A 16,965-nucleotide genomic window follows, 5' to 3' on the forward strand; every position below is an offset into this window, starting at 1 on the left:
AAAGTGTGAAGCACCCAGTGCTGTCACCCCAGTGCTGCACAGCAAGGCCACCATGAGAGCAGGGACACTCACCTGGCCTTTGCTGCTACGTTTTGTAACAAAACTGTGAATTTCCACCCTGGGCTCTGACCTCCCTGGCTGTGGCCCATGAAGTTCTCCTGTCTTGCAGAATTCCTTCCAGTTCCAAGAAACCTCCTGTCCATGGAGCTGGGTCAAACACGCTAACGAAGAATAAAAATAAAGATTTGATCCAGCCAATAAGTTCTTTGGAAGGTGCCTAAAGAAATGGAGTTTCCAAGTACTACAGTCTAAAAATAATTATAATAAATGAGGCAGTTCTCATCTGGGTGAAGTAGCATTGCTCCATCAAAGTTAATGTAGCTCATTAATATAACATTGATGCCTCCAATGTCTCTCCTGCGTGTGCTTTTAATGGATTTGAGTGCCCCAACTTTAACACTCTAAAATCAGAATTTCATTAGTAAAATCCTAAAAATGAGACTAAAGAGAATTCACTTATTGGAATGTATTTTATGTCATACCTTCAAGTGGCCCAATAAATAAAGTTTCTGCACATAATTCCATTCCCATTAATGCCAAGCTATTGCACAGGTGAATGCAATACATTTAAATATATTTTGCATGTCAGGTCCTTGGTATTTCCAGGATGAGTCCTCATGGGGACATGAGGACTGGATGGCTCGCAGAGCCAGCAGCCACACTTCTACTCACCCTGGTAAATAAATCCAACGTGGTGTAAAGCAGGAGCAGCAGCATTTCCCCAGCCAAGCTGCAGGTCCAGCTCCCTCACCTGTAGTGATGTCAATGCTGGAGAACCAAGGGTGCAGGATGAGGACAATTCCTGGCCGAGCTCCTCCTCATGGTCGTGATTCCTGGAGGAAAACCTTCACTCCAAGCTGCACAGGGGAAAAGGAATTTGTCCAGGATCCCAGGCCACTCCCAGGGCTGCGTCAGTTTTGGCACCACCACATCAGATCGCCAGCCCCACACTCCCACAGCACAGAATCATTAATTTATCATTTTTTTCCCTTCAAACCCAGCTCCCAACCCCCTTTTGCTCCTGCCCTGCTGCCTCCAGGACAGCACCCCCAGGAACTGCGCTTTGCCTTCTTCTGGAAAGGACAATTTCACTTTTCTTTTTAAAAACAGAATTGTGCTGCAGGGCTGGTTTATTTTTCTGCTCCGTTGTTGTGAGGTGTGCTGCAGCGTGGGCAGGTGGCAGGGACCTGCAGCCCTCCTGACACATCCCCACGAGGAGAGAGCCCCACCATTGTCACAGCAAACACCACTGCCAACAGCAACTCCGCTCCAGGACAGATGGTTATCTAAATCTAGCTTTGTATGGATTTACAGGGGGAGTTCATGTCATCCACACACTGAAAGGGTCCAAGGAGGAAGAAAAGGAGGGCCCAGGATTATATACTGCTACAAAGGGCAACAGCCAAGAGCAACAGCCAATCACCTGAAAGTGTGGGTGGAAAAAAGATTACAATGACCAATAGGAAACCAGAAAGGTAAACGGACAGGTGTGTGGACCAATGAGAGTACAAGTAACAAAGAAACTGCTAGAACTGTGACCATATATGGTTAATGGGGTTGGACAGCCAATGGGGGCGTGGCTCTGGGGTTGATTGACAGCCGTTCACAGGGTCCCTGGCAGGGGTCACAGTCCCTGAGCAGGCCCTCAGTGCAGCATGGCTCCTGTGGGATGCAGAGCCCCGTTCAGCTCCTGCCCTGAAAGGACTGCAAATGTGCCTTGGCGGGTTGAGTGGTTTCAATCTGTGCTCCCAAAATCCTCAGGAATCCCCAGGATGAGCAGAGGCAGGGCCTGGAAGGGCTTTGCTCCAGCCACAGGGTCAGAGATGCTCCATCCCTGTGACCTTGGACAGCTCACAGCTCTACAAAACAAACCCAAAATTCACCTACTCATGTTTTTGGGAGCAGAATTAGACCAGAGATGTATAATTTTTTTTTTCTGCCTTTACAAAGTTTTAATTTAAACCAACTCTTGTATCTTCACATCAGTGACAGTCTCAGCAGGGTCTAAAGGGAAATTTCTCACTGGGCAGAAGAAAAAGTGGAGGAAAAATGCTCCTGGAAGACAGGTATCTTTACAAATGACAGAATATTTATTACCAATACCTTTAAAAAAAGATTACATCTGCTAGATCACTGATAAATATCATTTACACCGGGGAGAAAACTACAGAAGCTTTTTTTTTTTTGTTATTTTATTTTTCTTGGTTTTGTGGATTTTTTTTAAGGTTTTTCTTGTTTTATTTTTTTTTACATAGAAGTAACCATATCAAACTAAGAAAGGAACACAGCTTGAAATACTGACAATATTTCTCTGGTCAACAACCCTGACTTTTACACAAGTGGAATCCTGATTATGAGTTACTGAATAAATATATTTAGAAGGTCTAAAAGTTAACTGTATTATTTTGTAAGCAAAAGAGACAAGTTACAGGCAAATTCAAGCTATCAGGAGAAAAAAAAATACCACTGCAGCGCATTGAAAGTTGAAAATTGTATAGAAAATTCCATTGCCTTTTCCAGCGTTATCCCGTCTGAACTTACAAAATTCCCCGTAGTAACAAACAGTCCTTCTCTTGAGAAGAATTATTCCAGTGTGGATATTGTCGTTTTCTGGTGTGACTCTGTTCTGCCTCCAGGCGTCTGGGAGGAGTTTCTAAGGAAAGGCAAAATTCCAGCAGGGATCTCCAGGAGATTCCCACTTTTTCCATGGATAACTGGAGCTGGGGCAGCACTGCTCCTGCTCCAGGCCAGGTTCCCAAGCGTTGGAGAGTGGAGTTACCAAGGATGAGCAGTTGTGTCCCCAAGAACGAGCCCAGAGCAGCTTTTTGATTTCCTTGGAATTAATCCCCAAACAGGAGGAATTTCCTTGGAATTAATCTCCAAAGGGTTGAGCTGGGCGTGCACCCAGCACAAGGCCGGTGGCCGTCCTTTTGTGTCACCACAGATGTCACAGCTCTGCAGGATCTTCTTTTCCCCCACCCAATTTGATGCTAATTATTATCAAGACAAAGCAATTTCACAGCCCCTCCTTGCTGCACAATGCTGGAATATTGGCTACGTTGTAGTCCACAACCAACCAAAAACCCAGGTGGTTTTCCAAAATTCTGCTCTTCTGAGTGTTTTGTCCTGCTCAGAGCTCTGGATGAAACGTGTGAGAGAAGCCCCTGGGTTCAACACAGGAGTCGCTGGATCTGCCAGTGAAGCTCAGCCTGTTACAATCCGGGTCTGGAGCAGTTGTGCCCTGTAAAACTGTACAGTCAACTCCAGCCAATTTGCCAGGAACAACTTGGAACTCTCCGTCGTAAAAGGAAAAAATCCCAAACAATATTTTCGTGATAATGTCGTCCGTAGCATTTTATAGCAGAGGAAAAAAATTAATATCTACATCATATGTTAACTTTAAAAAATTCTATAAAACACTAAATATATAATAAAAAATATGCATATAAGGACATATGTAAACTGCTTTGGTAACATCGTATTACAGATGTTTTCAGTGCATTGCAGAGTTTCCAAGGAAACTTCAGACAAAGCTATATTTGCTTTGAGGAAGTACTGTATAATGCCATTCCTAAAGAAGCATAAACATTTTTTTTTTTCCAGTAGTAAGATGTACTCAAACCACAATATTACTTAGTACTGGGTGTCTCCAAAACAACTAGCTAAATGTTGCTTATATTATAAAGAAGAAGTCCTCGATGTCATTGTTGTCATAAACTGGAGCGGGCTGTGAGGGAGATCATGATTGTGCTGAGGGCTGACAGGGTGCACGCGCTGGAGGTCGACGAGCCCGAGCCTCTGGCGTAGGCATCTGAGAGGGGAGAGGGGAAAAGGAGCCAGAGGTGAGCAGAGAACAATCCCTGAGCTCTTCCTTAACCCGCCTTCCCCAAGGTCTGAATTCCCCTTCCTGGGATAAAGCACACCCCCCTCCTCCTCTTCGTGGTCACCTCCCCAACTGAATTTTTGGTTTCTTTTCAATTCCTGCCCCTGTTGTGTTGAGGCTGCTATCGCAGTTCTATTGTTTCACACGCCGCCTGCTTATCATTATTTGGTATTTTTTCACAATTGCACCATATTCTAGCTGTTCCTTGTGCCTCCCATCCTGGAGGAGCCATGCACCGCTCTGTGACCCCTGGTCAGGAGCCAAATGGGAGCTGGCATGTTCCAGCTCCCCTTCCCTCTCCTGTGCTGCTGATTAAATTCCTCTGCATGGTTTACACAGCCACGCTGGGGAGAACTCTGCTCTCACCCAGGTTTTTTTTACATTGCTGTGATTTTAATGCCATATTCCTGCATTGCAGAGGCTCCTGATTTAATGCAGCTTATAAAGCGGGACATTATTAATGGAAGATGGGACATGGAGATTTTGCAAAAGCCATGTTGTGTAATAAAATACTCCTTGTGTTTGTTCTTCTACACCACCTCATTTCCCTAAATAAATATTTATGCATCCAGCACACAATGGGATACGGCTGTACAGCAGCCTTATAGATTTAGAAGCCTTTGCATGCTGTATTTGGTTATAGTGAATTGCAGTGAAACAAAACATTTAACACACAGAACCGAGAGGGGAAAGCGTCTGGAAACCTAAATACAAACAGAACTACTTAGGATGGTGTTTCTTATGGCTGAATCTTGCTTTTGGGATGCAATCAGAATTAGGGAGTGGACTATCTGCTGGTGGGGCCCTGTGGCCCAGAGCCCATTCCCCCATCCTTACTGGATATCTTTGGGATTCGGATCTGCTCGCTGCTGCTGCCGTCGCCGCCGTCGCTGAAGGGTTTGATCTCGATGATGTAATCCTCATCAAAGGGCAGGGACAGCTCCACTGAGGTTTTATTCGTTTCTATGACAGACGTGCTGCTCTCCCTGTTCCACCTGTACAGAACCTGCGGCCGAGGGGGAGACAACAGGAGGCAGAAAGGGCAGAGCTGCTCACTGTGCTCTGAGCTGCCCACCTCGGGGTGTCCAGAGGTGCTGCTGCTCTTTTCCTGCTCCTCATGCTCAGGAGGGGTCTGGTGACACAGGGGACATGTGGGATTTGCTGGGGACACCAGCACAGAGGTGACACTGGCAGGAGGATGATGCTGATCAGCAGCACTCAACACAGCACTGATACCTAGAGGAGCCCCTCAGAGAAACCCTTGCCTTGGTCATGCTAAAATAAACTCTTATAGAAGTAAAAACTTCTTTATAGAGGTCAGAAACTCCTTATTATGCTGCTTCTGGAAACTGAGTTGGGATATTTGATACAGTGCCACCGATGGTTTCCCAGAATAAATGACTTTTGTGAACGACCTTCTGAGCTGTGGGAGTTGTACTAATTTATATCATAAATTGTGTCGTAAAATACAAGATTTCTAGGCAAAAAGAAGAAAAATAGGCAATGTTTTGCTATGATTCAGAAAATAAATCCATGTGGTTGGGCTACCCTTACAGTAAGTTAAAGGAGAATGTTTTAGAAACTCTCTAGATGCTTTTCCAGGGTGATGAATCTCTCTCTCCTTCTTTCAACCAACTCCTTAATTTGCATTTCAAACCTAAAATATGTAGTGAAAAGCTGGTCCAGATTGCTGAGGTTCATCTGAGGTTTGGACTAAAAACCCTGAGGAATTACTTATTTTTTATGAGCTCATACAGAGCACCAAAGACACTTAAGAGTTGGTGCAGGAATTGAGGGAGCTGGCACAGGCTCACCAAGCTGCTGGCATTCCGGGCTGGGAATAAAACATGGAGCATGGCCAGGTCCTTCACTGGCTCAGGCTCTGGTGGGAAATGTTTGCACAACTCCAACCCCAGGGCAACGTCTTTTTGGGCTAAATGAAACCCTTGTGGAAGGTGGTGGAGCTGAATTCTTCCCAAGGTTTCTCTCTAATTAAATTATGTCCTATTAAAACTGCTTCTAATGAGGATTCTCTTTCTTTTCCTCTTGGCTTGGCTTTCTGAAGGAAATGGGAGCTATTAAAAAAGCATTTTATTTATCTGCAATCAAGGAGCCAACTACAGCCATGGGGAAGTTTCCATGGAAGGCAGGAGAGAAGTTCTGCAGGTGGGAGCTGCAGGAAGAATGTGCCCACATAGACTGGCATGGCTCTGACTATAGAGGAATGCCCCAGATCTGACCTGGGAAATCATGAATGCACCACGGGAATACTCACTTTGTAGCCTCTCACTTCTGACTCGTTGTCCAAGGCTTTCACCTGGTCCCAGTTCAGGACGATCTTGGAGTCGGATGAATTCCACACGATGTTCCCGGGGGGCTGACTCGGTGCTGCACCAAAAACCAGACAGCTCCACGTTACTGAGGAGAATCCATCCCCAGCGGGGTCCCTCCCCGTGCCAGTGGGGCTTCAGCAGCACAGCTGAGCCTGCCAGAGCCCTGTCCCTGCGGAGAGCTAACGAGCTGCTCCACTGATCCGCGTCCTCAAGGTCACGCGAGGTGTGACACGACACGGGGCTTTAAATGAGAAAGGGATTCAGTCAGTTGCTCAACATGCCTGAGATCAGAGGAAAAAAGCCCTCTTGAACACTGAGATAAATATTTAATTTGCCTGCACAGCTGTGATTTCGGTTTTGCATGCTCTGCTTACTTAACACCGGGAAGAACCTCACGAAAAAAACGAAATAAAAAGGCTGAGCCTGGTAAATCTGCACAAAAGCCTGGCAAGGAGAATTCTGACAGCTCCTTGAGGCTCAAGAGAGCTGGGAAATGAGAGAGGGGAGCAGTGGCCGGACCCCGCCAGGGCATCCATCCCTGCCAGCACTCACGCGGCTTTTTGGTGGTGACGTTGACGGCGGCGCTGGAGGGGCCGGTGCCAGCCGTGTTGTAGGCCCTGACTGCCAGGTGGTAGAGGGCATTGCCCCTCAGGTTGCTGACTTTGGTGGATGTTTGGTTCCCCACCGTGCGGATCCTTTTGGCGTTTTCCTCCTTCTCGTCGTGCCGCCAGCAGCGCACCTGGGGGCAGAGCAGGGCTGAGGCAGGGCAGGGCTGGGCCAGAGCAGGGCTGTGGCAGTGCCCGGCCCCAGAGGGGCTGGCAGCACCCCCTTGTCCCTGTCACTGGCCCAGATGTGCTCCCAGGGACAGCTGCTGCTCCCTGCCACCCTCCCTGGCCCTGCTGGGCACCAGCCTGGCTGCAACGCTCCCTTCTCGAGCCTGGCCACTCAGAAAGGTGGAACTTTTAACCTTGTGAGAGAATGGTGGAGTTTTTAACCTTGTGAAAAAATGGTGGAATTTTGAACCATGTGAAAGAATGGTAGAATTTTTAACCATGTCAGAGAATGGTGGAATTTTTAACGTTGTGAGAGAACGGTGGAACTTTTGACCTTGTGAGAGAATGGTGGAATTTTTAACCCTGTGAAAGAACGGTGGAATTTTTAACCTTGTGAGAGAACGGTGGAATTTTTAACCTTGTGAGAGAACAGTGGAATTTTTAACCTTGAGACAGAATGGTGGAACTTTTAACCATGTCAGAGAACATTGGAGTTTTTAACCTTGTGAGAGAAATCTCTGTGCACTAAAGAGGCAAAGAGAAGCAAATCCACTTCAGGAACACACCCATGGCAGGAAGAGCAGCACGAGGACATCTCTGTGTCCCCTCAAGGCTGGCTGCTGAAAGGATCCTGCATTGTTTCCCATACCTCATATCCCTGAAAGGATCCTGCATTGTTTCCCTTACCTCATATCCCTGAATTCTTCCTTTGTGCTGGCTCTCCCATGGGGGAGCCCAGGAGACTTCGACGTCTGAGGCAGAAATGCTTCTGGCCAAAACAGTGGTAGGGGCTCTCGTTGGCTCTGGGCAGTTAAAAATAGAAGTGAGACTTTTCAATTCTATGTTCAATTAGTCCCAAACACCAGGGGATTTATTTTCCTCATTGCACAAGGAAGGAAGCAAACAAACGTCCACGTTTCAAACCGATGGCCTGTCAGGCTGTGCTCCCTCAGAAATAATAAGATGTCATTACCAAACTCAACCCAGAATACCGTGTACTGTAATTAGGACAAGTGGGAACATTTTCTAATCAGTGGACATTAATTCATACTAAATCTCCACAGAATTCTTCCCAGATTACATATTACTTTTCCATTAATATCAAAAGATTTCATTATGATTAATGTTATTTTAATGACTATTGAAAAGAATTAATCACGGTTCGCCATTTATTATGAATCAGAGCAAGGCTGAGGTATCAAAGGATGTGTCAAGGTGGAAACCAAACCCTTTCAGACCCTGTTACATACAAGTAAAGATATTATTAAAGAAAGGCCTTATAAAATTGTGGTTTAGGCCTGGTTTAGGGAGAGAAGGCGAGGAGGGCTCATCTCTACCTTCCTCTGCCGAGTAGACGACGGTGACGGGGCTGAAGGAGCCTTCGCCCTTGTTGTTGTAGACGCCCACCTTGACCTCGTAGGGCGAGAAGGGCGGCAGGCTCTCGTTGCGGAACACGTAGCGCGCGGCGTCGGGCGAGGCCACCACCGTCTGCATCCAGCTGACCGTGCCCAGCGGCCGGAACGCCACCACGTAGCCAAAGCCGCCCCCGTTCTGCAGCTCCTCGGGCACTGTCTGTGGGCAGGGACGGGTTTCAGCGCACACTGACCTGCCCCGGGGCACCCGCGGATCCCTCTGGGGCATCTTCGTTCCTAGGCTGGGCTTGGGGATCTCAGAGGTCTTTTCCAAACTTGTTAGTTCTGGGATTCTGGGATTGTGTGATTCTGTGATTCTGGGATTCAGTAATTCTGGGATTGTGCGATTCTGTGAATTTAGGATTCTGTAATTCTGGGGTTGTGCGGTTCTATAATGCTGGGATTCTGTTATTCTGGGATTTGGTCATTCTGTGATTCTGTGATTCTGTGGATCTGGGATTCTGTAATTCTGGGATTCTGTAATCCTGGGATTCTGTAATTCTGGGACTCTGTAATTCTGGGACTCCGTGATTCAGTAATTCTGTGATTCTGGGGTTTAGTAATTCTGTAATTCTGGCATTCTGTACACAGCACGGGAGATGGAAGTGTAGGAGGTCCTACGTCACATCCAACCTGAATTCACCCCATCCTGCCTGCACCAGAGCCTTTCTGCTCCATGAAACAGGAAGCAGCACCTCCAAAACACACTTTTCCTAAAGAGAATTTCCCTTCCCTCCCTGCCTGGATGGGGCCTCCATTGCTGATGTAATTTTAGGCTTTCTGGAGAGGCTGAGGTTTGCTGGGGTGAAGCAAGGACACAGTTTCTGCTCTCCCAACACACATGCAGCTGCTCTCATGCCTTTGGGATCACACATGAAGTCCCAAAGAACACACCCTGGACACACTGACACTTCCTACTCTGAGGCTTGCAGCCCCCTAAAGAACTACACTAAACCCAAAGGTTCCAAAAGTATTAAAATAATCCATAATAATGGGCCACCCTCCCTGAGGTGTCCATGGAGCTTCAGCACAGGTTACTGCTGGCGACTGCATCCTACTCTGTGTTGGAAAGCTCACATAAAGAAAAGGCCTCTGGACATTTAAAAGAGTAAAACCACTCTTCTATCAAAACACAAATGATATTTTGTGCAAATTACATCTCAGACCAATGGCTGATGTTCTGGCCATGTGTGTTTTTGAACCATATTGCACTATCTTTAGGAGACATGGCGTAACTAATTAGTCCAACAGAGGAGGAAATTTAGCACATTGAGCTGTGTTGTGAGGACAAAAACCCATTTAGAGGTTTTTAATAACCTCAGAAATATCTCTGGCGATTCATTCTGCCAACTTGGTCAGAAATAGTGCTAAATGGAAGCGTTAGCATGTCTAGTGGAGTTCATTATTAGGAGAAATATGCCAGCTGCATCGCATCACAACATGAAAATATGAGCAGACAAATGACTAAAGTTCTAACCCTATCTGCATTAAGGAATATTAAACATTTCTCTTCTCTGCATCTCCCCTCACTGGCTGCCATCAGCAGCAATGAAAGCCAGCATGCCTTGTGCTGGCTCTGAGCTGTTTGCTGCCTTATATCCCACGGAGGAGGAGGAGGGAGGAAGATGGGAGCCAGCACAGCTAAATTCCCCAAATTCCCCACCAGCTCAGAATGTTCCAAGCCTGTTTTTTCTCTTGGGTGGCTCCTGGCCATCCACATTTTGCCTTGTGGATGTGCTGGGAGTCAGGGGGAGCTGAGCTGGTGGCAAATCCTGCTCCCCATGTTCCTGCTCCCCACTTCCCTGGGGCTGGGGTCAGCCCATGCTTTAGCCCCCTCGGAGCAGCTGGGCTGTTTTTATCACACAGTCTGGGCTTTTTTACAGCCAACCCTTTGAAATCCACAGAATGCTCAGGGGGGCTGGGGTGAGACTCACCTCCCAGGTAATGACCAGCTCGGACTTGCTGCCTCCACCTCCACTGACATTGGCTGGGGTCACCTCAGGGACTGCAGAAAGATAAATGCAGAAGATGGATGCGACAGCCTTGGAACCCAAAACCCACATGGAGATGGAGCAGAGCTGTGCAGCAGCAGGACACTGCTGGCCTTCCCCTGCTGGGGCCACCAACTGTTAAAATGACTAATTTGCCATGGCAAACAGCACATTAAAAGTGTGTCAACAATAGTGCATTAAAAGTATGTCAATTAACTTGTGTATTCAGTCTCTAATTGTTCAGTTTAAACATTTGTCCTCCATTAAAAAAGGTCTTTTATTTATTTCCCTGTTTCACGTTCAGTTCTTATGTGGAACAGAGGAGCCACCTGCCAGGGCTTCCCCACTGTTGGGGAAGATGAAACAGGAAAGCCTTATAAATATGATTGCCTGGCAAAAGATTTTGAGAATATAGAAACTATAAGTGAGATTGAAATGAAAGCAAGCTTTGAGATCCCTCAGTTACTGAATGACTGGAAAACAATGGTGTGGCCAGCTGAAGGTGATCCCCTTTTGGTGAATTAACACCCTCTGCTTGCAGACAGGCCCAAGGGTCAGAGCAGACCCTACAGCTTGGCAAAAGAGGTCCAAAGAGGAGTTTTTAGGGTTTAAAATGTAACACAGTGTGGTAATGTAGCGATTCTTATAGGCTATATGTAAATGCTGTAGGATTTGTATCTTGTACTAGACTGGTTAGTGAGAATCAGAATATTCAACACAGAAAATTTATTGTATTGTAACAAGAAACTTGACCTCTTACTCTCTTACCCTCCCTCTCTCTCTCGTCCTCTGTACCACTCTCTTTACTTCTCTTTACTGCTCTGAGCTGTGGCTGGCAGCTCCCAGCAGGGCCCTGCACTTGGCCCTTTGCAAGAAACCCCAAATTCCAAGCCCTGGCTTCTGAGATCTCTGGTCTCCATCCATCCCCACCATCCCACCCCCGACGCGCCTGCACCCACAACCGGGGGATCTCCTGGCATTTATTGCACAAAGGTTTCACCCTCAGCCCCCGTGCCCAGCCCCACTTACGAGCCTCCTCAGTCCTCCTCTTCTCTGAGGGGCTGCTGGGCTCCCCGATGCCGATGAGGTTGGCAGCCACCACCCTGAACTCGTACTCCACCCAGGGGTTCAGCCCCACCACCGTGGCCGTGAACGTCCTGCCGTCGATCACCTCTGGAACTGGGGTGCAAGGACATTAAATATTAAAATACTGCTGGGAGAAAGCACAGGGGAATTTCATTTCCTTACAGGTCTTAACATAAGTAGTACTTGGTAAATTTTCTCTCGTCTTTCTAACATTTTGCCAACTGCAAAGAAGTGAACTCGTACTCCACCCAGGGGTTCAGCGCCACCACTGTGGCTGTGAACATCCTGTCATCAATGATCTTGGGAACTGGGGTGCAAGGAAATTAAATATCAATAGTAAAATACTGCTGGGAAAAAAGCACAGGGAAATCCCATTTCCTTAGAGGTGAGGGCTTAGCATAAGTACCAAGAAGAATTCGTAAATTTTCTCTCATCTTTCTAACATTTTGCCAACTGCAAAGAAGTGAACTCATAATCCACCCAGGGGTTCAGCCCCACCACTGTGGCTGTGAACATCCTGCCGTCAATGATCTTGGGAACTGGGGTGCAAGGAAATCAAATATAAATATTAAAATACTGCTGGGAAAAAGCACAGGGAAATCTCATTTCCTTAGAGGTGAGGGCTTAACATAAGTACCAAGAAGGATTGATAAACTTTCTCTCGTCTTTCTAACATTTTGCCAACTGCAAAGAAGTGAACTCGTACTCTACTCAGGGGTTCAGCCCCACCACTGTGGCCGTGAACATCCTGCTATCAATGATCTCTGGAACTGGGGTGAAAGGAAATCAAATATCAATATTAAAATACTGCTGGGAAGAAGGCATGGGGAATCTCATTTCCTGAGAGGTGCGGGCTTAATGTAAGTATCAAGAAATACTTGGTAAATTTTCTCTCATCTTTCTAGCATTTTGCCAACTGCAAAGAAGCAAAAGAGGCAGCATTAAGCCCCTCTGCTTTATTGCAGAAATTCCTGCAATTAAAGAGTTTCTCCAAAATTGCCACAGTTTGGGAACAAAGTGTCATGACAACAGGTTTGGAGGGTCTGTATTTTTCTCTTTTTGAAAAAGGAGACAACACTGTTGTCTCTGTTTAATGGCTACTGGAACAAAATTAACCTGTGACGGAATGAGCAATCACATCATGGGATTTTTCCCTCTATCAGGAAAATAATTCTCCTTAAAGACAAGCTGGATGACACTGTCTGTCCCTGAGGGATGTCTTTATAGACCACAATTACTGTTGTATATCTCCAGCATGGCAACAAGAGATAGGAATTCATTCTGTTTTCCCTTAAACATTCATGAGAAAAATGGGTGAGTAATGGCACTGACTGCACCCTAAATCTTTGGGTTGCCAAACCTGAAACTACTTAATAAGAGCAGTGCTCTGCAGCCAGGGAAATTGCTTTTCACACCAGGGGCCAGAGCTGGCCAAAGCAGCCCTGGGTGGGTGCTGAGGAGTTACATACAGGTAAAAATCTTATAAAAGGCTTGTAAAATCAGGCTTTATTACTTCAGCTGAGCTAATAGCTAGCCTGATAAGTTCCCGTGAGAAACTTGGCAGCTTTCATAAAAATAGAATCCTGTAACACTGAAAATCTACTTATTCCCTTATGAAAAAAATTATAAGAATGAAAATCAGTTTATGTAACAATCTATTCTTATGAAAGAATAGAAAGAAATAATAGAAATAGAAAGAAACAAAAGATTAGAAAAAAATTAGAAATAGAAACAATCTATTCTTATGAAATTTACACCTATAAAAATTAAAAGTTGATCCTGTGAGAATCTATGAAAAAAACCCCCAAAAACTATCTAAAAAGAGAAAAGTCTGATAAACATGTACCCTAACCATTACCAACCAATAAACTGAGTTTTGAGAGATCATTAGCCAATCAGACTCAAACACAACACCTAATATGAACAAAACAAATAAAAATCCAGCTATCCTCAGTTCTGTTGTTGGGAGGGTCCCCAGGACAAGGTGAGAGATGAGAATCTGACTCCAAGTTCTCAGAAGGCAGATATATGATATAATATGATATATTATAATTACATTCTAAAACTATACTAAAGAAAGAGAAAGGATACATCAGAGGGTTAGACAAGAAGAATAATAAAAACCCATGACAGAGTCCAACACAGCTGATGGTGATTGGTCATTAAATTAAAACAATTCACATGGAACCAATCAAAGAGGCACCTGTTGGTAAACCATCTCCAGACCACATTCCAAAGCAATCAGATAATTATTGTATTCTTTATAATTATTGCTATAATGATTGTTTATATTAATACTGCTAAAAGTATTGTTTATAATTATTGTTATAATTAATAACTACCGTTTACATTTCTTTTCTGAGGCTTCTGAGCTTCTCAGGAGAAAAACCCCGGTGAAGGGATTTTTGAGGAAATATCATGGTGACAATCCTGCTCCCTCAAGCAGCAGCATGCCGTCCCTCCCTGCAGCCCCTGGGTGGGTTCCCCTCCAGGTGTGTCCCCCCAGGTGTGTCCCCCCAGGTGTGTCCCCCAGGCTGCCTTACCTGTGCTCACCGCCTGCCAGCCCACCGAGAAGGGCGTGCGCGCCTGCACCACGTACATGGTGATGGGGCTGTGGTTGTCTGCCCCCGGCCTCCAGGACAGCTGGGCCGTGCTGTCTGTCACCTCCTCGATGGTCACGGCCTCGGGGGGGCCCGGGGGACCTGGGGGTGCAGCAGAATCCGTGACAGGAGGAGGAAGAGCCGGGTTCACCTTCGCGAGGGACTGGAGGAGCAGGCGCTGGGTTCACCGTCCCCTCCTGTCTCAGAATCTCTGCTGGTCACAGTGACCCTGAGATATGTACAAGCTTTTTTTTTTTCCCCAGCCTGGCTGTCAAAGAAGGATTTTTCTGTTCTCATTCTCAAGGTTGTTTATTGTTTTTTATCTATCACATTCTTTCCTTGACCCGCTGAGGTCTGTCTGGCAGGTCAGGTTCAGGCACTCTGCCTGCCCTCAGGGTGGTGTTATCTTTTTATACTAAAAACTACCTGTACCTTATTTACCATAACTTCCCAATACCTATCACCTTTGTTAGACAGTGAGCTTCTACTCTACACCAATCTAAAAGGGCCAACATCACCCAGAACATGGAGGCTAGGAAGAAGAAAGAAGGACAAGGCACGCCCAAATTCCTCCATCCCATGCCCCCATTCTAAAAACCTCAAAAATCTCTTTTTCACCCTGTGACAAACTAACTATTATTCTACTTAAATCCTACGACACCACCAACAACAGCAGCAAAATTCAAATACCTCTTACAATCAGGTCTGCAGCAGCTGAGAGCTTGTCCACACTTGTTTGCACCATGCAGACGTATTTCCCTGCGTGCTTCAGCTGGATGCTCCTGATCATCAAATCACCAGCTGAGTCCTGCTGATAAAGGAGGGAAAAGTGGTTACAATCACTCTTTAATGAGCCCTAAACATCATTATCACATGAAGGCCACTGTGACTAATGGGTTTACTTTATGCTGGCTGATGAAAACATCAGCAGTACGAGCCATGGCCTGTTGAAAGGATGGGAGCCTGCCTGGAAGGTGGGAGAGGGAGCATCCCTAAAATCCTGGCTCCTGCAAGGAGCAGGGCTGGGGGCTGTTCAGCACTTTCCCCTTTAAAAACACGTGACAGTGCAGGACAGGTTCACTCTGATTGCTCCTTTTTCTCTCTGGATATCCAATTTTTACCCTCTCTGCCATCCAGAGGCCCAGGTTGTGTCTCCATCCCTCCTGCAAGGGAAGCCCAGCCCAAATTTCCAAATTTGGAGATAGCAGCAGTAGTTTCATGGCTTTGTGTCCCAGCCAGCAATTTGATTGCCCAAGACTTTTGTGCTGAAGAACACGAGAGCAGAGCTCTCTGAGGGAATCTTGCATCACACACCAGCAGTAATTTGTTTTCCAAACGCCAAGTGCAGGTCTGATTAATTGTTGAATACAACTAATTAGGTTTCTGGATGCAGTGGATGCTGAGAGCCTCTCTCAGTTTCTCTCCAGACACAAAGCATTTGATACATTGGGAATCTCAGGGAAACCTCGTGATTGTGGCCTTCGGACTGAGGAATATTAATAAAGTTTGTAATTTTAGCTCTGTGGGCACAACAGGAGCAGTCACCCCAAAAAGCCATGGCTGCTGCTGTGAGCCCTGTGCATCAATCTGTGAGTTCATCTTTTAATGATTTTTTTTAAGGGATAAGAGCAAGGCTTGGGAATTGCATCTCCTTTTCCTTTCAGCATTAAATTTCACTCCTGACAAATGCAAACATGAACTGTCACCATGCCTGAGACCTGTTGCTCTCTAAAACCTCCCTCAGAGCAACATGCAAAACCCTTCCCAGTTTTCTTCCTCTGCTGAAAATTTTCCATTTCTTCCCTCCTTTTTCTTGCTGCCTTCATCCAATTCCTTCTGTTAGCAGCCTTTTCTGCAGGACCCACCTTGTCAGATTTGATACTTACCCCTCCAACCTTTTCAAAGTGGTCCCCATCTTTGTCAAAGTCTATCAGGTGCCCATTGAAGGACCAGGTGAAGGCGATGTCCAGGGAGTGGTCGTGGGACACCTGGCAGGGCAGGACAATGCTTTCTCCAACTGTGACATCCATGCTGAAAGGGGACACCATGACCCGCGTAGGATCTACAAACAACAAAGAAAAAGGGGGGAAAAAGGATTATTCTCATTCTCCTGAGGAGCAGAGACATTGCAGGGCTGAGAGAGATCCTAAGCAGTGATTCCTTAGGAAGGGCCTTAAATCAACAAGTGAATTATTCCATCTTTGGGTTTATCCTTCCTCTAGTTGTTGGATTAAAAATAATAAACTTAATAAACCCTCCAGAATCCCCTTCCAGCCACCATCCCGATGAAGAAGGAGGAAAGAAAAGAGTGCAGCAGATCTGAAAGGCTCAATTACAACTTTTTATCAGAGATTCTCTTACTTGAATCTTCTCACTTCAAAGAGTTGTTTCACACATACATTGCTCACCATGGTTATCAAAAAGCTGTTCTGTCATTCCTAAATTAAATGTAAAATCTGCAAAACTGGAATAAGAAGGTTGTATTAAAACCAGGAGTTTTTAACCTGGGAAGGCAAAGATCAGGCAGAGATTATTGTTGTTTTATTTACTGAGAACTGGCCACGCTCTGAGGGATGGCTCCACATCTCACATCCTCTCCTTGGGCCCCCACAAAGAATAAAGGAAAATGCTGAGTGATACCAACAGAACCTTGCCCAGCATGGAGCCCAAACTTTGATGTGAGTCAGGCAGGGGCAGTTCAGGGTCTGAAGCAGAAGGGGGTGCCCAAACCAGGACATTTCCAAAGGGAAGCCCCAGAGCAGGGTGTGTGACACTGCAGGGTCTGTGTCACACACAGGCAGCAGCTCCACCCTGTTCAGGACTAACC

The 16,965-nt window shown here is 46.1% G+C and overlaps 1 protein-coding gene across 1 annotated transcript in view; it reads right to left on the reverse strand.

Annotated features, from left to right (window-relative positions):
- Nucleotides 1-2,159: 2,159 nt before the first annotated feature.
- LOC132078237 (contactin-4) overlaps nt 2,160-16,965 on the reverse strand; it is a 241,624-nt gene continuing 226,818 nt past the window's right edge. Inside the window, exons 14-24 of the mRNA XM_059480279.1 lie at nt 16,025-16,200; nt 14,829-14,949; nt 14,082-14,240; nt 11,482-11,631; nt 10,396-10,466; nt 8,387-8,621; nt 7,737-7,852; nt 6,829-7,015; nt 6,219-6,331; nt 4,781-4,949; nt 2,160-3,871 (exon numbers count right to left, since the gene is read on the reverse strand). Coding sequence (XP_059336262.1) covers nt 3,771-3,871; nt 4,781-4,949; nt 6,219-6,331; nt 6,829-7,015; nt 7,737-7,852; nt 8,387-8,621; nt 10,396-10,466; nt 11,482-11,631; nt 14,082-14,240; nt 14,829-14,949; nt 16,025-16,200 — 1,598 coding nt within the window. The 3' untranslated portion in view covers nt 2,160-3,770. The remainder of the gene's footprint in view (nt 3,872-4,780; nt 4,950-6,218; nt 6,332-6,828; nt 7,016-7,736; nt 7,853-8,386; nt 8,622-10,395; nt 10,467-11,481; nt 11,632-14,081; nt 14,241-14,828; nt 14,950-16,024; nt 16,201-16,965) is intronic.

The sequence above is a fragment of the Ammospiza nelsoni genome, chromosome 11, assembly GCF_027579445.1.
Source record: "Ammospiza nelsoni isolate bAmmNel1 chromosome 11, bAmmNel1.pri, whole genome shotgun sequence".
Taxonomy (NCBI): Eukaryota; Metazoa; Chordata; class Aves; order Passeriformes; family Passerellidae; genus Ammospiza; species Ammospiza nelsoni.